This window comes from Neurospora crassa, linkage group V, assembly GCF_000182925.2.
Source record: "Neurospora crassa OR74A linkage group V, whole genome shotgun sequence".
NCBI classification, from domain to species: Eukaryota; Fungi; Ascomycota; class Sordariomycetes; order Sordariales; family Sordariaceae; genus Neurospora; species Neurospora crassa.
Window position 1 is genome coordinate 5,552,021 of NC_026505.1, and position 20,003 is coordinate 5,572,023.

Below are 20,003 nucleotides of genomic sequence, written 5' to 3' on the forward strand. Positions count from 1 at the left end.
GACCAAATAAATCCCGTCATTTATGGCACCGTCGCGTACCCCCCAATTTACACGTGCGTCCGCGGTTCGCCGAGCGAAAGACGCGATCTTCACGTTGCACACAGAAAATGTCCAAGCACGTCTGAGGAAGCATGACTGCGTCTGAAAACTGCATGTTGTGATCTCGATACCAAGACCCTAGTATAATTGTACATATATATCCAATAACCCAACAACTGTACAATACACACCGCGACTCCCGTCTTCTTCACAAACCGACCCGCATTGCGGACCTCTTTGGCTCTGCTGCCTACACACTTACAAGCGACAACCCGGGACAAGAAAGATATCCACGCCCGGTACTTCGTATTCTTTTTAGTCACCCAAACAAATCGAAACAACTCCAACGTCCGTCCTCAAATTCAGTGCCAAGTCATCCCACCAAATAATGTCTTTCTTCCATACCGGAGCCTCCTCCGCTTCCAGTGACGCCGCCCCCGTCGTCATAATGTCCACCTCAACTCCAGCTTTTTCCTTTGGCCAAGTCCAAGATCCCTCCTCCTCCTTAAGCAACAATCACAATCACAACCACAACAATAACAACAACAACAGTAGTGATACGCCAACGCCGTCGACCTTCCCCTCTTTCACCACCTCCTTCTCCTCGCCCTACCAACCCCAATACCGACCAAAAATCAGCTCTCCCCTCTCTTCCTCGCCCATCAGACCATTCGATTCAATGTCCCGATCTTCACCACCAGGTTCACCGACCTCGAAACCACGAGGAATCTTTGGAGGACAGTCACAATCATCACCTATCTTTGGGTCGTTTTTGCAAAGTCAAGGACAGGGACAGGGACAGGCAGATGGAGCACAACAGCAGTTAGACGGGGGGAACAACAACAACAACAACAACAACAACAACAAATTCCTGAAATACAACTCCCGGCCCTCTCGACCTATGAACCACCCTTCCCTTTCCTCCAACCGCAAAGAAGACCGACGGCGTTTGTTCTTGCAGAATGTGAGGCAACGAGCGGACGATAAGGCGTGGGAGAGGAGGGGTGGAGAGAATGAGGTTTGTTTTCTTTTATTGTTTTCTTTTATCTCTCTCTCTCTCTCTTTATATTTTCTTTTCTCTTTTTTTTTTTTTTTTTTTTTTTTTTCTTCCATGCCTTCAATCCCATCCCCCAAGATCTTCCATCCATCCCTCCCATCCCACCCAGTTCACCCATACTAACAGACCACAAAAACCAAAACAGCTCCTAAAACTAGAATGGCTCCGCTTCAACCGCGAACTCCGCCTCGCAAAAGAAGCCTCTGCCCCTCCCAACCCTTTCAACTCCTCTCAGTTCCACACCGGTACCGGCGGTGGTGACGGTTCTGCTGCTTCTGCTCTCGAGCAAGAAATCGAAGAACTCGCCCAGCTACGAGCAAAGTTCAACCACCAGCAACAATTTCTCGAAGGCCTGTTGGAAGATCAACCACTACCAGGGGGAGAACAGGATATGGATGCTTATATGGCGGATATGATTGCGCGAGAGGAGGAGGCGGAGTTGGAGGCGTTGTTGGCGCTAAATCAGCAGGCGCAGGAGGATTTGAGGGCACGAGAAGGGCAGCAACAACAACAAGGGGATGATTATATGGAGGAGGAGGGGGAGGATGATGAGTACGATGCGCTGTTTATGGAGGTTTTGGCGCAGCAGCAACAGCAACAGCAACAGCAACAGCAGCAACAACAACAACCAAGTGGTGATGGTGGTGGTGGTGGTGGTGGTGATGCGGGGATACAGCATCAGCACCACAGTCAGGACGACGTGGAGATGGGAGGGTAAATACCATGGTGACGCTTGATATTTTTCTTGCGCTTCGCTCATATCATGGGGCACATATTGGATTCATAGCTTGCATTTGCATAGGAAAGGAGTTCGGGTTACATTCATCGAGGATTGATTGTGTTCGGAGACATAAAAGGAACACAGCCACTAGTCATTTTCAGATTAGAAGGGTATATGCAACAAGAATACGGGTCGGTACACGAGGGTGTGCAGGATCACTAGAGTTAATGATATCATCAAGTACTCTATATCCTCATACTCTAGCGCTGCTCTTGAGATGGCAGTACACATAAGGGCACAGAACAATAAACCGCCCAACATTTTTCGATGGCGACTAACTCTTCATGGTATCATACTCGCTGCAGGTTCTTGTTTGGATGTGTTGAGACAATTACTGAGGGGCGCATTGATCGTCGGGGAGGTCGAGATTTTGGGCGGAGGGCATGTCTCCGACCAAGTCGTTGGGAGGCTGGCCAGCATCTTGCATCTATACACAAGGGGTGTCAGTTGGCGATGTCGAATGAATCGGGGTCTGCTGGGCCAACGTACCTTCTGCATCCTGTCCACGATGTACTCATGGTGCTCCTTGCTCGTATCTGCGTAGTTGGGCTCCTCGAACTTGGCCACAATCTCGCTCACCAGCTTCTGCTGCAACTCGTACCTTTCGAGATCCTCCTTGGATGTCGTCGCGCGGTTCTTCTCCAGCCAGCCCGGGAACTTCTCGTGCAGTTCCTTCATAGGTTCATACAGAATGTCCTTGTGTGTGAGCTGCTCCATCATTCCCATAAGCATTTTGCTGAACTCCTCTTCGCTGCCCTCGCCGTCAAGGCCACCCGACTGCATCTGCTTGAGCAGCTCAGCAAGGAAATCATCGGAACCCTCAGCTGCGGCAGCGGCCGTGGCCTGCTCGCCAGATGTCTGCATGCGCTCCATGGTCCGTCGGATGGTCTCTTGAAAGGAAGCTTCGGCATTCTTGCTCGATGGTGAGGCCGCGGCCGAGGCTCTGCGGGAAGAAGACGGAGGAGTCTTGGTCGAAGTCTCGGCCTTTGGGGTGGGAATACCAGGTGTTTCGGCACCCGAGGCAGCGGCGGCGGCGCCTAGCTCCTTGAATATGCTCTCGAACTGGGCTTGTAGCTCAGGCTGGCTCAGAGTTAGCTAGAGCCGCAGAAATTGGGATATTGCGATTGTTTGCGCCTACCGAGTTCTCGATGTCACCGAGGAGATCAGCCATGCCGGCCTGCAGCTGCTTCGCAAACTCCTCTTCGGACAGGACATCATCTTCCCCCTTGGCACCATCTGCCCCAGCGGCGTCTGGCCTTGCTGGCCCCGAAGGCTTCTTGGCTTGAAGGTCTACTGCGGCGAACTCATCGAGCATGTCATCCAGGTCATCCAGGTCATCCTCATCCGGGTCGGACACGTCATCGTCGAACTCGTCGGCCACGGTGGCCTTCCTGGGCACCTCCTCCTTTGCGCCGGCGTTATTCGAAGCCATTGTGCGGTATGAGTGTGTAAGAATGTTGTGTAAATCGCAAAGACGTCGATCGGTCGTGGATGCGCCTCGTTCCGACAGACGAAGCAGATGCTCGGGCAAAAGGTTGACCCCACGCTGAAGCACGACCTCTTTGAGAGAGGTAAAAGCGGGAAGTTGTCTGTTTGAGGTAGAAACCAAGCTAATGCAAGGCGGAGTGGTCTATCAAGAGAGTATACAAAATCTCTCTGGGATAGGCAAATCCAGAATTGTATAGCGAACCAAAACCTTCAAAGAAAGGGTGATCAGTGGAAGAAAACATGGAAGGGAGAGAAGTCAGATGGAGATTGACATCCAGAAGGGTTCAGATGACGAGGGGGTTTTCCTTTGCATGTGCAATTCGGCTCACTCCTCATGGCGCTTTCCCGCATCTCTGCTTGAACAGGGCGGTTACCCCACCATTGCCCACCGGGGTACGCTGTGTGCCGAGGGACACCACCTCCAGCTTCAGACAATATTCCTTGATCAGGTTGCTTGAGCACTTAAAGTCCATACTAACAGGCATCTCGCTGTCATCCCATCTTCTGATGCTAGTGTGACTGCGGATCAAGCTCATTTTGGAGCCTACACGCTGTCACTGAAATGGGCCATTTACTGTATGTGAAATGCCGTTGACAAGCTTCGGAGTACAAGTTAAGCAGAGGAGAGCTTCCATGCCATTCACTTCACCCACTCTCCGCCTTCCTGATTCGAGGCGACAGGAACTCCGAGCCCGGCAGGCAATAACTGAATGAGCGTGTCGCCTGCCATTCGATTTGCTGTCACTTCGTTGCAAACTGAAACTTCCCTCCAGCCTCGTTAGGATTCGAAGTCTACCACATCAGTCACAGTCGGTTCCCTTCCCAGGAAACACTTCGTTACATAGTTCCATTCGGATTGCGCATCATTCCCCGCATATACTCCAGATATTCGAACCCTCATCTTTTCTTTTTTGGCCTTACAAACCCCAAATCACCTTCACCTCTCACCTTGCGGGGCTACTACGCAGTACATACTCCACGCTGCTACATATCGCGTGGCCCATAGGATTGGATCTCTTACCTGCAGAGGACCTTCCCACACTCCACCTTCTGATCCGCGCCCATCCCCCCCGTGACCAACCCGAGCAGCTCTTCAGCCGCATCCCCACGTTTCTCGGCGCCGTCATTGCATTAGCAAGAAGCCGGCCGTCGAAGTTGAATCGTCGTCGCATTCAGTTTGTCCAAGGGATCACTCGAATCCCACGTTGATCAGCCACCGCTCAACTTTTACCGACGCCAAACCCCGTCAACGTCAACCTCGTCAACCACCATGGCGCTGTGCCAGAACCGCTTGCAAGAGGAACGGTACGCCGCAAAGCATTGCGCAACAGTGTACCTACGTCCAGCAGACTGACAATCTTATTCTCTCCCTCTAGGAAGCAGTGGCGAAAGGACCATCCCTTTGGCTTCTATGCCCGTCCCCAGAAGAACCAGCAGGGTGTGCTCGACTTGAAGATTTGGGAATGTGGTATTCCGGGCAAAGAAAAGACAATCTGGGAGGGTGGTCTGTTCAAGTTGACCGTCACGTTCCCTGATGGTATGCGCCCTGCACCGGTCGGTGTCTTTAGTCAGAAGAATACACGTGCTGACTTGACGTTTCCTGCATGCAGAATATCCCACGAAACCCCCCAAGTGTACGCCGAAAGCTAGCCCTCGTCCATCCCCCCTTGCTACGATCACATGGCTAACATGTTGGCGTCTGAGCAGGCAAATTCGTCCCCCCTCTTTTCCACCCCAATGTCTACCCATCAGGCACGGTCTGTCTCTCGATCCTCAACGAAGAAGAGGCATGGAAGCCGGCCATCACGATGAAGCAGATCCTGCTCGGCATCCAGGACTTGCTCAATGACCCCAATCCCGAGTCCCCAGCCCAGGCTGAGGCGTACAATCTCTTCAAGAAAGATCGTCAGGAATATGAACGTCGGATCAAGCGCGTCGTGCGGGAGAATGCCGCCCCATAGATTGGGAACCCACGAATGTGAGGGTGCTTGGTGAAAAAGAGAGAGCAGTTCTGTTTTGCTGGACCTGGGACACGGAGTTTAGGGATACCAATTCATTGTTTGTGGCGGCATTTGGAGGGAGTTCATTCATTGATAGCGATCCTGCGCACGATTCAATTTTCGGGCTGCTCTATATACTCATGATCGAGGAACAAGAGTCTAAGAAAAATAAAAAAAATTACCGACGCTGCGCCCGATGCATCAGTCCGTTTCCCCCAACTTTTGTGCTCAATACTTGCTGTCTCGGACCTAGATCTCCCTTCTACCAAACTCACGGTCGAGTTCGGCCGGGGAGTAGTGGAATCAGTGGGATGAACCCTCAAGAGTCATCTTCAATCGCAGATGATTCGACCAAGGCGGGAGAGGTATGCGTTTCAAGAAAAGATAGCAAAAAGTTATTTCACGGGAAGTTCACGTCCGGAAAACCTAGAATATCGGGCACCCAGTTTACAGAGTCTCAGTCAGATACTCCGTACAGGATTTATCACTAGCTTTATCTGTGTCTTCAGTTTGTCAAGAAGTTTTTAACCTCACGGCAAGGTTGCAAGCCACGCTCCGCTTGCGGAGAAACCTGGGGTACCCGTCGTCCCCCCCCCCCCCCCCCGCCCCCCCCCTTCTCCCCACTTAAGGTTTGTAAGGGAGTTGGACTTTATGCCGTTGACACAATGACGTTGGAGAGCTGGAAGGACTTGTCAGCCTGTGCAGCTGGCACAAAATCTGCCGGCACACTGTGATGAAAATATTCACACTACTGCTCGTTTCTCTCCACTGTGTGGCCAGCTAACATGCTTGGCTCGGCGGCTGATGATGGCTTCCAAAAGGTACACGGCTTTCCGCGGTTCTCTTATCAGTCCGGTGTAGGTAATCCCTGGATTGGCGGACGCGGGCCTGCGGGACTGAGACCGATATGTGGGGTTTCATTGACCGTCCCTTTTCAGACAATCTCAGGGACCAGCCTGTCCCGACACCGGCCTCAAGATTTGGGTTGTGACGGGATTTTGGGGGCGAGGGACTGGCAGAACAAGGGAAAGAGGCTCTGAAGCTTGTCGCCTCCTCCGTCCTTTGGCCGGTATGCTGGAGCCAAGCAGCCAATGGGCCGTGGGAATTGGCAATATCCTGGACAAAATAGTGGCAGCTAGAATATGCCGTAGTATTTTAAGCTTGCCACGCTGTTAATCATATGCTTCCGTGGAGTCAAAGAACACGATCTAGGAAAAGAGAAGTCAGCCTTCGGGCGAGACCACAGGAGACCGCCGGAGTTGAATGGAGTTTTGGATGGAGTGTTTTGAATGGGTCTGGGGGGCCAAAGTGCGGATTCGCCCTGTATCAAGACTGGACTTTTGGATCCAATTCTGGGGTTCCGTCGGCTCACCACCACATCACCACACTACATTATCTTTCGCCAAGAGATGCGTAAGTGCCCGCGTATCTATGACTCTTTGGCCCTTCTTAAACGGCCAGCCCCTTGACTCTTGAGTCAACAGCCCTCCTCTTGTACTTCCCGTTCCTTTTTCCCTCTTGGCTCTTTTTTTTTTCTGTCTCTTTTTACTCTCATCATTTCATCCCATCCGGCCTCCGTCTAGCTTGCCCCCTCAGCTTCTGTGCTATCCACGTCGTTCTTTGTGCATCCCGCAGTCTCAAGACGACCATCCCGAGTTATAAAGGCAGCCCTCTCTTCGCCAACTCGGTACCATCTACTCCGCCTTTGAGCGCCAAGCATCATTTTTCAGGCCCCAATTTCAGAGATACCAGGAGCTACTCCGACCAACAGTCAAGATGTGCGGAATCTTTGCTTGCCACAAGTAAGTTGCGACTCCAAAGTTTTTGTGGTGTTCCTACAATACCTTCACCTGTCATCGCATGTGTTGTTTCGCAGACGACCTTTTGGGGAAGAGCGGAATCGGAACGGAGGGGCAACAATGGCAGCGCATCTGATAACAATTTGCGATCCAAAAATTGCTCCGCCAAGACACGAGCGCCCCGTCCATCCGAGGTTAAACGAGCTGCACAAAGAAACGATGCTCGCGACCGAAAACCATCTTTTCTTAGGATTGTTTGAACTAACATGATGTTCGATTAGCCACCCAGATGTCGCCAAGTTCAAGCCTACGGCTCTGAAGCTTTCCAAGGCGTAAGCGCTTTTCCCCAACCTTTCGCCCAACCGAGCGTCGGCAAACAAAGGAGGAATTGACTCGATTGACACTTTTATCTTATCTACAGCATCCGTCACCGTGGTCCTGATTGGAGTGAGTCTTATTCCCATTTCAAATGCCCCTGAGTCATCCTCATAGATAAACAAATGCGATAATGCGCGCTTGCGCAATGTGATTGATGACCCGACCGCTCTGGAGCACTTGGCTAACAATTGTCTTTCTTTTTATGTAGGCGGCAGCGTCACTTGCCACAACACTAGTACGGACACCCTTCACTAACCCCGAGAACTCATTGGGGTGGAATAAAAGGAACAAAATTGGCTGACACCATACGCTTCACACAGTTTTGTGCCATGAGCGTCTCAGTATCGTCGGTGTTGGTGCGTACAAAGGAAAACCTGCTCCCATGGAAAATGCCTGAAGAGACCAAACGAAACTGACGGTAAAAACAGAGAGTGGCGCTCAGCCTCTCACCAACGCCGATGAGAGCATTGCCGTTGCCGCCAACGGCGAAATCTACAACCATCGTCTTATCCGCAAGCACTTGAAGAACCCCTACCACTTCAAGACCACCTCAGATTGCGAGGTCATCATTCCTTTGGTGAGTTTGCGTCCTTTGTCAAGGATAAGATGAATGAAGAGGAAAAACAAAATATACTTACAATGCGACTCAGTACCTTGAGCACGGCGTCGATGCCCCCAAGCACCTCGATGGCATGTTCTCTTTCGTTCTCTACGACAAGAAGCAGGACCGCACGATCGCCGCCCGCGACCCCATCGGTATCACCACTCTCTACAAGGGCTACAACTCCCAGGAGCCCGGCACCGTCTACTTCGCCTCCGAGCTCAAGTCCCTCCACCCTGTTTGCGACAAGATCGAGGCTTTCCCTCCCGGCCACGTTTTCGACAGCTTGACTGGCGAGACCACCCGTTACTTCGAGCCTTCGTGGTGGGATGAGAAGAAGTGCCCCCAAACTCCTCTCGACCTCAAGCTTCTCCGCGAGACCCTTGAGAAGTCTGTCAGGAAACGTCTGATGGCTGAGGTCCCCTACGGTGTCCTTCTTTCCGGTGGTCTTGATTCCTCTTTGGTTGCTGCTATCGCTCAGAGAGAGTCTCTCCGTCTGAGGAAGCTCGCTGAGGAGCAGGCTGCCCTCAACCAGGAGGTTGACCCCGAGGCCCAGGACAAGGGCGAGGGTTTGGTTGGTATTGATGATGAGAACAAGCTCTCGACCGTCACTTTCCTTCCCCAGCTCAACTCCTTCTCCATCGGTCTCCCCGGCTCCCCCGACAACAAGGCCGCCCTCGAGGTCGCCAAGTTCCTCGGCACCAAGCACCACGTCATGACCTTCACTATTGAGGATGGTCTTAACGCGCTTTCCGATGTCATCTACCACCTCGAGACCTACGATGTCACCACCATCCGTGCCTCTACCCCCATGTACCTCCTCTCTCGCAAGATCAAGGCCATGGGTATCAAGATGGTTCTCTCTGGTGAGGGCTCTGACGAGATCTTCGGTGGTTACCTCTACTTCCACGGCGCTCCCAACAAGGAGGAGTTCCACGAGGAGTGTGTCCGTCGTGTTAAGAACCTCCACTTGGCCGACTGCCTGCGCGCCAACAAGTCCACCTCTGCTTGGGGTCTTGAGGCCCGTGTGCCCTTCCTCGACAAGGAGTTCCTCGAGGTTGCTCTCAACATCGATCCCCAGGAGAAGATGATCACCAAGGAGAAGCTCGAGAAGTACATCCTCCGCAAGGCCTTCGACACCAAGGACCAGCCCGAGGGTGCTTACCTCCCTGACAACATCCTCTACCGCCAGAAGGAGCAGTTCTCCGACGGTGTCGGCTACGGATGGATCGACGCTCTCAAGGACCAGGCCGAGCTCCAAGTCACTGACGAGATGATGAAGAACCCCAAGCCCGAGTGGGGTGACGACATCCCCGATACCAAGGAGGCTTACTGGTACCGCTGCATGTTCGACGAGCACTTCCCCCCTTCGTGCGCGTCTACCGTCATGAGGTGGACTCCCAAGTGGGTCAAGCAGACCGACCCCAGTGGCAGAGCCATCTCCATTCACCAAGCCAAGTATGACCACGTGGACGAGTAAAGCAAAACAAGAAAATAATAAAACCAAAAAGGGAAACCATGGATAAAGAAAATGGGGACTGGAATGTTTAAAAGCTTGGCATCGGGATTACAATGCAGGGCGTTATATGGGGTCACAATAAACGGATCGCGTATACCTATACTAGCCATTAACCCAGCATAGAGATGAAGACAAAAAGTGATTCAAAACTCTATGTAGCAATTGGCATGTTTGTGAACAATGGTGACCGTTTGGATGGGACTGACTTCGTATTGAGCAAGGTTCGGGTGCAATACACGAACGACAAGTGAAACAACCTAAGCAAGACCTATTCCAAGCAACAGACGGTAATGAAGATGTGAGTACGAGAAAAGGGGATGACAATTATGCGTATGCGATAGATAAAAGATGCTTGCATTATGTGGGTGCTATGAGATGCGGGCCTTTTCCGGACGACACAAATGCACTTGCGGTCTCGAGATGAAAGGGCTGACTGCAGATGATATGGTTTGCCTCAGCTTCAGTCTGTGCCCTGATTGTTTACCTTTGGAGAAGGCGTGAAAGGGGGCCATGACGCTGAAAGGGGTTAGGGTTAATGGTGTGCATGAACGGGCTGGTTTCGTCAATGGCGTGGGGTCGCGATTGGTGCTGCTTCAAGCTTGTCATGGCGAGCCTACTAGCGCTGCCGAGCTGCCAAATGCACACGGCGAGAAAGACCAATCACGACTCCGTCTAAGAAATTTATCGGGACATTGCACCTGGTCTTGGGGTGTCTCTGGTGTTCCCAACATTTCCATTTCCACTTTTCGGCTGGAGCTTCCCAGACCCGACGCCGACTTCCCAACCCAGTCGCCAGGCTCGCCAGAACCCACCAGAGAGAGGCCCCCCCGCCGTCAGTCGCAGCCGACCCGACTGAGCTTGCTGCTCCCCGCCGCGCGCAACATAACCGCAAGCCTTTTCTCTCCCGACTCCCGTCTCCAGCTCGCGTTCTTGAACTCCGCAACCTCACTTTCTCCATTCACCATCATACCCGTGTCGCCCTCACACAACATCTTTCACAATGGCTGTTCCCGCTTTCTCTGACATCGCCAAGTCGGCCAACGACGTAAGCAAAAATCACGCCTCCCTGTGCTCCGCACCCGAGCTATGACGGCGACCTGTTCGATCGATGTTATCGAGAGACGTGTTTGTCTGTTTGGCTGGAGAAAGCTGTACAAGCTCCAAAACTGAAGCGGCATTTCCCCATACCTACCTACACATCCCCCTCTCGCGATAGCTCGTCGATGCCAATGTCCACGAAGCAACATCGTCATCCTCCTCCACCCCCACCATGATTGAATGATTGGGCCCTGGTCCCCATGCACGCACTATAATGTGTCGCTAACCATGGACTTCTTTGCGCGCAATATAGCTCCTCAACAAGGACTTCTACCACCTCGCTGCCGGCACCATCGAGGTCAAGTCCAACACCCCCAACAATGTCGCCTTCAAGGTTACCGGCAAGTCCACACACGACAAGGTCACCAGCGGTGCTGTACGTTACCTCCTCCCTCCCTTGGGGCTCTCGGCGCAATGCCGCGACAGCATCATACCACCTTGCTGTTGCGCCAAACGCCCTCCCTTCTCTCATGTTGCCAACGGACCAAGCTGACCTCTTTTGCGTGACTGATAGCTCGAGGGCAAATTCACCGACAAGCCCAATGGTACATATCACTCTTCTCTTACATCTCTGTCTTCTTCTTCTGGTCCCCCTTTTGGTCCCCTTCCTCCCGGCGCACCACTACCTCCTGGCTTTTGCATTGTTCACAGACGCGTCCACAAAGACGAAAAGGCCAGGAATTGTCATCCCGACGGAAGTTTAGCCGCCCACGACAATGGTACTGCCAACGTGAAACAACCAAAGCAGAGGCCTTCAGCGCGTGTTCGGCCGCTGGTAGACTTGAATTTCTCTCTAGGCGGCGTCATCGGTCCTCGAGTTCGGGGACGACCCCTCTACTTCAGCTTTCTCCATTATCCGTATGCGAACCTCACGACAATGCTAATGTACTGGCGAACAACAGGCTTGACCGTCACCCAGACCTGGAACACTGCCAACGCCCTTGAGACCAAGGTCGAGATGGCCGACAACCTCGCCAAGGGTCTCAAGGCTGAGGGTATCTTCTCTTTCCTCCCCGCCACCAACGCTCGCGGCGCCAAGTTCAACCTCCACTTCAAGCAGAGCAACTTCCACGGCCGTGCTTTCTTCGACCTCCTCAAGGGCCCCACCGCCAACATTGACGCCATTGTCGGCCACGAGGGTTTCCTCGCTGGTGCCTCCGCTGGCTACGATGTCCAGAAGGCTGCCATCACTGGTTACAGCGCCGCTGTCGGCTACCACGCCCCTACCTACAGCGCTGCCATCACCGCTACTGACAACCTGAGCGTCTTCTCCGCTTCTTACTACCACAAGGTCAACTCCCAGGTTGAGGCCGGCTCCAAGGCCACCTGGAACTCCAAGACCGGTAACACCGTCGGCCTCGAGGTCGCCACCAAGTACCGCATTGACCCCGTCTCTTTCGTCAAGGTATGTTATTGCTGTCATTCCGTTTATGGAACTTCTGTATGCTGACCTGATGTTTCTTTCCAACCGTATAGGGCAAGATCAACGACCGTGGTGTCGCTGCCATTGCCTACAATGTTCTCCTCCGTGAGGGCGTCACCCTCGGTGTTGGTGCCTCTTTCGATACCCAGAAGCTTGACCAGGCCACCCACAAGGTCGGCACCAGCTTCACCTTCGAGTCTTAGAGTAATCGCAGGACACATGTGAAGAAGCAGCGGCGTAATAGTATTCCTTCGAACAAATTCTCAACTGGAATAGATAACCCCCCTTTGCTGGCATCGTGGAGCCTCCCCTTCCAGTAGTGATATTTATTTCTTTTATGAAGATAGTGAAGATGACGAACGTTGCGCCCTGCTTCGGGTGGCTGACTGATAGGATGAGTTTGTGTATAACTGGTTTGGGCTTTTGTGTAACGAAGAGGGCCAAAAGTTCTTGATAGAGTTGTAGCGTCTTTGATGGACATGGTTACTGTAATTAGGCTGGAGACGGAAACCAAGCGCGATCTTTACACTACTTAGATTATAAATACCCATAGCGATTTCAAACACGCTCATTCAGTACTTACTTTTCAAACACCGTTGAAACTCCAAAGGGCTGTGCAATGAAGTGAAGCATCAGCATGTAATTGTTGGTGGCATTCTTTGCTGCAAGCAAGGCTTAAACCCAGCCAGTTAACTAAAGCTGGAGGGATAGAGCTTATTCAACGTGTTGTCCGCAAATCGATTCCCTACACCTCGACTAGAGGAGATACGATACTAGCTATATATAGATAGGTACCTTTAGTACGGCGAACACCCAGCATGCAAAGATGCGTATTGAATTGGAACAGATCTTCTCGGCACACAGTTCAAGCTTCATCAACTTCTCATCATCTTCTCAAGAGCTGAATTATGAATGTAGTCTGTTGTCACACAAAGCTCTTCTCTAACTGCAGAACTCCGTTACCTGTATTTCTGTCACTTGGGCCTACCACAATTCTGTTACTCTTGTGGTCCCGCAGTCCTGTTCAACCTGCTTCCAGCTCAAATCATAATGCCTACCCATCATCCCCACAGCTCAAACAGCAGTCGGCTTCCTACTTCCCCCTCCACTCCCACCACTGCCACCGCTTCCTCCGCTTCCACTCCTCTTCTTACCACCGCCACCACCACCACCACCACCACCGCCCGTACTCATCCACTCCCCAAACAACCAATAAGGCCCAAAGCTCGAAACCAGCAACACCGCGGTAACCGCAAAGAAACTTGCCCAGTTTCCCTGCTGGATCTCCGGCATCACTTTTTTACTTTCACCCCACTGCTGCTGTTTGTACGGTTGTTGCTGTTCCTGCTGATGGTACCCCGTCGACCCCGACCCCGACCCCGACCACCACTGCTGTTTTCCCTCTTCATCTTCTTCTTCTTGCTGCTGCTGCCACCGCGCCTGCTGTCTAGCCGCCTCGCTCCTTCTTGCATGCGACTTTTTGAGGTTTTCCCATAGTTGCTCGTGGGTGCGCGTGTGTTGCTCGCTGTTGAAGTGAGGTGCCGAAGCGGGGTTGAATGCTTGGGACCATTCTTGTTTCGGTCCTCCTGTACTCGCCCCCTCACCTCGCGTTTGACCTGGACCTGGACCTGGACCTGGACCTGGACCACCCCCGTACTGCTGCTGCTGCTGCTGTGAAGAGTACCCCGTACTCTGTTGCCACTCCCTCTTCACCTTTTGCTCCCCGTACCCGCCTTGTTTGAAGAAGCTAGGCGGGGGAGCGCCCTGTGTCGTTGAGCGGCGCTTGGACAGGCCAGAGGCTGGGCGGCCGCCGGCCGGACCGACGGAGGAGGAGTGGTGCGAGCCGTGGGCGCGGGCGCGTAAATGGAGACGGAGGACGTCACGGTCGTAGCGGGCGCGTTTGTCGGCGTGGGAGAGGGTAGAGTAAGCTTCGGAGATGCGCATGAAGCGGTGGGAGGCGTGCGGGTCCGAAGGGTTGTGGTCGGGGTGGTGGGTTTTGGAGAGGTGGTAGAAGGATCTGTTGTTGCTGTTAGTTTACGGTGTTGTTTCACATAAGGGATGATACCTAGGCAGGGTATGTAGAGGGATTGAAAGTAAAGATGGACTGTTGGCGCAGTAAGGGTGAAAGTGTAGAGACATGTAATGGGATATAGTGAAAGAGGTGGACCGCGAGTTGGTGTAAGTGATAAGAAAAGTGTGGTGGAGTTTTGCGATAGGAAGCTCAAGAAAAGGCATAGCCACTTTTTGATTTCCGCCTGGGTGGCGTCGAAATGAACGTTCAACGTCTCATAGTGATTGTTGTGGTGTTCAGGCTCTTGACGGCCGGTTTGTAGAGTACGCGAAATGGTAAAGTTGCGAGAGACTTTCAAGTTGTTCGCGACGTTAACTCTCGCAGTGGTGATAATCGAGGGTGGAGGAGTGGAAAGATGAGGGGAACCACGACGGCATTGGCGACCAAGAGGGCGCAAGGCCGCACCGAAAGAGCTGTAGTGAACTGGCATTCCTCATCCCGTTCTCGCTGGGCTTATAGATGATCCTTCATGTCCTCTCAAATGAAGAAACACCCAGGCGCAATCGACGTTCCTTGTTGACGGTAGGGTTGGTTTCCTTAGCTTCGAGCCTGATACGATAACGACAGGATCCCTGCCGCCGGTGACGCAGTGACATAATCGAGGCACAATGTCCTCGAAGCTCTGGCCACCTCACCGCCCGCCCCGTGAGATGCATCCCCTTCAATTGGGACAAGCCTGCAATATCCGGATAACGCGGCAAGGGCAAGCTGGGTCGGGTCAGCTCATGCAGCGTTGAACATGTCAATTCAAGGGCGCTGGGGGCGTACCGCTGCAACCCCGCGTTTGTGAACGTCGCGCCCTGTAGTCCCTACACGGAGCGCTGTGAGTGGTCAGCCGTCAATTTTCTGACCATCCAATGGGGCGATAAGCGATACGTTGGGAGCTTTGGATGGTGGGGATTGAACTTTTGTTTGGTTGAAGAGCATCAGCTTCCCTTCTTCTTCAACAACAAACACTTTGTCTGTTCCTCTTGACATCTTTCTGGTCAGGAGACATCAAACAGACAAGATGGCAGCTCAAGCAGCCCCAGCAGAAGAGCTTAGCAAGCTCAGCGGTATGGACTTCAACATCCTCCCGACACCCTGCATCACGGCGCAACCGTAAAGGTCACCACTGACTTGCTGTATCCGAAAAATAGTCGACGAGACCAAGCCCGCTCCCGCGGCGGCCAACGGTAACGACAGCGATGCCGAGTCCGGTGACGAGGAAGCCGAGGAGGGCGCTGCCGCCCCTGCCGCCGGTGCCGCCAAGAAGAAGAAGAAGAGAAAGCCCAAGAAGAAGAAGAAGGCCCCGACCAGCCAGAGCGAGCCTCCGCGTGTCCTCGTCTCGCAGCTCTTCCCCAACAACCAGTACCCCAAGGGCGAGGAGGTCGAATACGTCAACGACAACCTGAACCGGGTTACCAACGAGGAGAAGCGCCATCTCGACAATCTCAACCAGGAGTTCTTGACCGATTACCGCCACGCCGCCGAGGTGCACAGACAGGTTCGCCAGTGGGCGCAAAAGAGCATCAAGCCCGGCCAGACCCTGACCGAGATCGCCGAGAACATTGAGGATAGTGTGCGTGCCTTGACCGGCCACAGCGGTCTCGAGGAGGGCGACGCTCTCATCGCCGGTATGGGTTTCCCTACTGGTCTCTCCATCAACCACTGCGCGGCGCACTACACCCCCAACGCTGGCAACAAGATGGTTCTGCAGGAGGACGACGTCATGAAGGTGGATTTCGGTGTGCACGTCAACGGCCGCATCGTCGACAGCGCCTTCACTGTCGCCTTCAACCCCCGCTACGACCCCCTTCTCGAGGCCGTCAAGGCCGCCACCAACGCCGGTATCAAGGAGGCCGGTATCGACGTGCGTGTGGGCGACATTGGTGCCGCCATCCAGGAGGTCATGGAGAGCTACGAGGTTGAGATCAACGGTCAGATGCTTCCCGTCAAGTCCATCCGCAACTTGAACGGCCACACCATCAACCACTACAGCATCCACGGCACCAAGAGCGTGCCGATTGTCAAGAGCAACGACCAGACCAAGATGGAGGAGGGCGATGTCTTTGCCATTGAGACTTTCGGTAGCACGGGCAACGGCTACGTGCATGAGGAGGGTGAGGTTTCGCACTACGCCAAGCGTGGTGATGCAGCCAAGGTCGATCTCCGTCTGTCCTCTGCCAAGTCCTTGTTGAACGTGATCACCAAGAACTTTGGTACTCTTCCTTTCTGCAGGCGTTACATTGATCGTTTGGGTCAGGACAAGTATCTTCTCGGGGTAAGTTTTTGATGTTCGCTGTCTGTCAGCCCGAATCATTCTGTTGCTAATCGATGCGTGTTACAGTTGAACAACCTTGTGTCACAGGGTATTGTCGAGGCTTATCCCCCATTGGTTGATAAGAAGGGCTCTTACACTGCCCAGTATGAGCACACCATTCTGCTCAGACCTACCGTGAAGGAGGTTATCAGCCGTGGTGATGATTTCTAAGGGATTAATGGGGTAGCATAGCATAGGATAGGGTACGACAAAAAAAGTTCGGGATTTGTTTGGTTCGCGTTTTCTTCCTGTAATGTTGCTTGTAAAAGATTGTAGCACCACGAGTTCATGGTGATGAGTGCGCTTTGACAGGGAGAGGTGAAGGAAAGCTCGAGCCAGCCAGAAACTCAGCAGCGCGCAGCCATCAATCTACAGAGTGCTAGGACGTTTTGACACTTGGTTCGTCAATCTGTAACGGTTGTTTTAGCTGATGGCAGGGATTTAACGCTGGAAGTTTGAACTCGTTTAGCACATGAAAACTAACGTGTCATGTTTCAATATAGCTGGCTGTCGACCAGAGACGGAGGACAACCGGAGCATGTGCGGAGCTTCGAGAGCCAAGCCGGTCCCAAGAGATCCACTCGTACTCCGTGCAGGCCGCACAAATCGGACCCAGCGATCCACAACCGTACCGTACCGATACAGAGGCTCAAAAATTCCACGGCTTTCCAAATTGTCAATCAGCGGCGAAGAGTGACGGAAGCGATCACGGAGGCGGAGTGATCGACATCTGGGGATGACGGAGGTATGCCGGCTGTGACGTCTGCGGCTTTGTCAGATTCGCCGTGTCCGACCTGTCTAACCGAGGTGTGCGAATAAAAGACAGAACACTTTCTGGTGGGTTTTTGGTGCCAGTGTGTTCGGACTATTTTTTCCACACCTCGCCAAGCTGAGGCTGGTGGAGATTGACTGTGGAAAATGTGGCTCATCCCATTGGCTGACTGCGCAGCTGCGTTGCCACTTTTTTTTCTGGTTTATCACGGACCCGATAAGAATTCGTGAGACACGGGTGTGAACGGACCAACGGGGCTCAGTGAGCCACTAACTGAACTGGACCGCGCGGGGGCGTACAACGCTGGAAGGAGAAAAAAAAAAAAAGAAAGGCGTCACATTTCGGTTCCAATTGGTAAAAGCCGAGGAATATCGCGATGACAAGCGGCAAGTCATAAAGGCCGCAACCGCTCTTCCTCTGCTCCGTTCCGGTCTCGCTGTTTTTGAGGCTTCACAAAGTTTGTCCAACTCTGTTTTCAAGTGTCTCTCACTTTATAGTATTGCACTTGTTCTGCATTCCACTCCGCCTTGTCTACCTAGGTACCTTCACGCGACCACATACCACAAACAATTACAACCAATCTATCATTTTCCCCTTTTAGACGGGACGTACGTACAAGCGGTAGTGTCACAAGCAAACCAGGCACGCGCTCCGTTATCGTCGATCAACCCAAGGTTCCAGGCCGTTGTTCGGATCAACCGGTTTTGTTTACCCAGGGTCCCAGTCAGCTACTAGTCACTAGTCTAGCCCCTGCGAAAGAACTTTCTGCTGCGCTCCTCCGCTCTCTGCGTTATCACAAGCCAATCCTTGACCACCAAAAAGTCCTATTCTTGTCGTTGGTCCAGACGATTTCTTACAGTCACCACCACCACCATCACCACGCCCTATTTCTAGCTGACCGCTCGCTTGCGTCACCGCAATTGTCGACATAAGGATCGTCTTTCCCGTTCTTGCGGTCTGCTTTTTGTCAGCGCGGCGCTTCCGAGTCGAATTTTTTTTCACTTATAAGAGGAATCCATCTTGACACCACCTCACGAATCCTGACCAACAAACTCAATAAAACACATCGCAAAGCTATCAAAATGAAGGTCTTTTCCAACACAGAAACCTTCAATTACTCATGGGAAGAGGTATCGACTGCCAACTGGCGGAAGTACTGCCCATGGAACGAGAAGTCGACGCACGTTGTCGCCGTCGATACCATCAGCCGCAGCGTTGACCCTGCCACCGGCATCCTGCGCACCGAGCGCCTCATCACCTGCCGTCAGGCTGCTCCAGAATGGCTCAAGAGCATGATGGGCGGCGGCATGGACGAGTCGCAGGTGTTTGAGACTTCATACGTCGACCCCAAGACCAAGACCGTTACCATGGTCTCCACAAATATCACCTGGAGCAACTTGCTCAACGTCCAGGAGACCGTCGTCTACTCGCCCCTCTCCGATCACCAGACCAAGTTTCACCAGGAGGCCAAGATCACCGCTCTGGCTGGTGGCTGGCAGCGCATCAAGAACAGCATTGAGGACACCCTTGTCAAGAGGTTCCGGGAGAACGCGGCCAAGGGCAAGGAAGGATTCGAGTCCGTGCTGGCCATGAGCAGGCGCGTCTTCGCTGAGGAAAGGGAAAGGGAGAAGATGGGCCTCATCAGGGAGCAAGCTGGGAACATCCGCATGGCTGCTTAAGTCTCTTTTTGCGATCCGAGGTCGCTCTGAGATGCTCGATGAATTTCTGCATCGTTGGGGCAATTGAGTGACGGCACCATCATCACACATAACGGCAGCAGCAATGCCGGTAGCGCATCATCAAATCGCCTGCTCGATCACGACGCCGAATCACGACATTTGGCGACACACACACGTGTCGCGCACCCGCGGCAAGCAAACAAGCGATTGAGCTGAAAAAAAAGCTCCGGGCAGTTCCGTGCAGCAGGCATTGTCTGTCTCCTGGCTTGGCGCGGCATTAATGATGCATTCACTCACACACACACACACTTCTCTTTCTTTTTCTTTGCGATTGATGGGTTTACATACAAACAAAAGCGATGTCGTACGGAGTCCGGGAGTTTAGCCAAAAAGCATAGACTTGGAGTCAACTTCATTAGACGGCGTTGTTCGGTGTTCATTATTTACTCAAGGAGGGGGAAGAAGCGATGCATCTTCATTTTATCTTGCTTTTATTCATTTCGATATCCCAAATTCAGATGTGTTTCTATAGACTTGCATTTTCCTTTCCTCATCTTTTGTGTTCATCTCTGCGTTGTCATCCCCATCATGTCAAGCAGTGTTGAGGCGGAGTTTTCGGAGTTACCCCCTTATCCCCGGTTCATTTCTAGGGTTATTCTTGGGATTGAGCATGGAGGTCAAAGGAAACTGAAAATCATCATTTATCATTCCTTGCTTCCGGGTTTCCGAAACGGTTTGAAGGATGCGAGGGGTACTGATGGCCTTGGATGCGACGACCCGAGGACACGCGCGGGGTACGAAACTCCTTGTACATATCCTAGACGGTTCAGATAAATCGGGTTGCGGCAACTGCTAAGATGGAATTGGAAAAGGAGATGATGGACAGGACAGAGAGGGATGGAAGAGGGAAACTAGAGCATTTACAATGTTTGCTAGATCTCGTCATTCACATTTCAATTTTGAGATAAGAGACATCTTACATTTCCCTTCATTCAA

General features: G+C 52.7%; 8 protein-coding genes across 8 annotated transcripts; 6 read left to right on the plus strand and 2 right to left on the minus strand.

The window, feature by feature from the left end:
* The first annotated feature begins 80 nt into the window (after positions 1-80).
* On the plus strand, positions 81-2,035 carry NCU04300 (hypothetical protein). Its single transcript, XM_955997.2, has 2 exons — positions 81-1,057; positions 1,242-2,035. Exons 1-2 carry the CDS (start codon positions 428-430, stop codon positions 1,812-1,814), a joined length of 1,203 nt encoding a protein of 400 aa, XP_961090.2. The 5' UTR covers positions 81-427; the 3' UTR covers positions 1,815-2,035.
* Positions 1,908-3,691, minus strand: pex19 (peroxin 19). Its single transcript, XM_955998.3, has 3 exons — positions 3,016-3,691; positions 2,367-2,957; positions 1,908-2,304 (listed from the first exon to the last, which is right to left on the minus strand). Exons 1-3 carry the CDS (start codon positions 3,307-3,309, stop codon positions 2,209-2,211), a joined length of 981 nt encoding a protein of 326 aa, XP_961091.1. The 5' UTR covers positions 3,310-3,691; the 3' UTR covers positions 1,908-2,208.
* A 444-nt stretch (positions 3,692-4,135) lies between these two features.
* Positions 4,136-5,577, plus strand: NCU04302 (ubiquitin-conjugating enzyme E). Its single transcript, XM_955999.2, has 4 exons — positions 4,136-4,670; positions 4,742-4,902; positions 4,976-4,999; positions 5,073-5,577. The coding sequence occupies exons 1-4, from the start codon at positions 4,636-4,638 to the stop codon at positions 5,324-5,326; spliced, it is 474 nt and encodes a 157-aa protein (XP_961092.1). The 5' UTR covers positions 4,136-4,635; the 3' UTR covers positions 5,327-5,577.
* A 1,115-nt stretch (positions 5,578-6,692) lies between these two features.
* On the plus strand, positions 6,693-9,993 carry NCU04303 (asparagine synthetase 2). Its single transcript, XM_955856.2, has 7 exons — positions 6,693-7,167; positions 7,446-7,496; positions 7,586-7,611; positions 7,751-7,777; positions 7,863-7,898; positions 7,971-8,119; positions 8,193-9,993. Exons 1-7 carry the CDS (start codon positions 7,142-7,144, stop codon positions 9,621-9,623), a joined length of 1,746 nt encoding a protein of 581 aa, XP_960949.1. The 5' UTR covers positions 6,693-7,141; the 3' UTR covers positions 9,624-9,993.
* A 332-nt stretch (positions 9,994-10,325) lies between these two features.
* por (porin) lies at positions 10,326-12,776 on the plus strand. Its single transcript, XM_955857.3, has 5 exons — positions 10,326-10,707; positions 11,014-11,136; positions 11,275-11,305; positions 11,663-12,165; positions 12,237-12,776. The coding sequence occupies exons 1-5, from the start codon at positions 10,663-10,665 to the stop codon at positions 12,384-12,386; spliced, it is 852 nt and encodes a 283-aa protein (XP_960950.1). The 5' UTR covers positions 10,326-10,662; the 3' UTR covers positions 12,387-12,776.
* Positions 12,777-13,036: 260 nt separating this feature from the next.
* Positions 13,037-14,990, minus strand: NCU04305 (hypothetical protein). Its single transcript, XM_955858.2, has 2 exons — positions 14,425-14,990; positions 13,037-14,200 (listed from the first exon to the last, which is right to left on the minus strand). The coding sequence occupies exons 1-2, from the start codon at positions 14,682-14,684 to the stop codon at positions 13,258-13,260; spliced, it is 1,203 nt and encodes a 400-aa protein (XP_960951.1). The 5' UTR covers positions 14,685-14,990; the 3' UTR covers positions 13,037-13,257.
* On the plus strand, positions 14,940-17,021 carry NCU04306 (methionine aminopeptidase 2B). The gene is made up of 3 exons (XM_955859.2): positions 14,940-15,309; positions 15,394-16,517; positions 16,584-17,021. Exons 1-3 carry the CDS (start codon positions 15,264-15,266, stop codon positions 16,725-16,727), a joined length of 1,314 nt encoding a protein of 437 aa, XP_960952.2. The 5' UTR covers positions 14,940-15,263; the 3' UTR covers positions 16,728-17,021.
* A 646-nt stretch (positions 17,022-17,667) lies between these two features.
* On the plus strand, positions 17,668-20,001 carry NCU04307 (MSF1). Its single transcript, XM_955860.2, has one exon. The coding sequence runs from the start codon at positions 18,411-18,413 to the stop codon at positions 19,005-19,007; it is 597 nt and encodes a 198-aa protein (XP_960953.1). The 5' UTR covers positions 17,668-18,410; the 3' UTR covers positions 19,008-20,001.
* Positions 20,002-20,003: the final 2 nt, after the last annotated feature.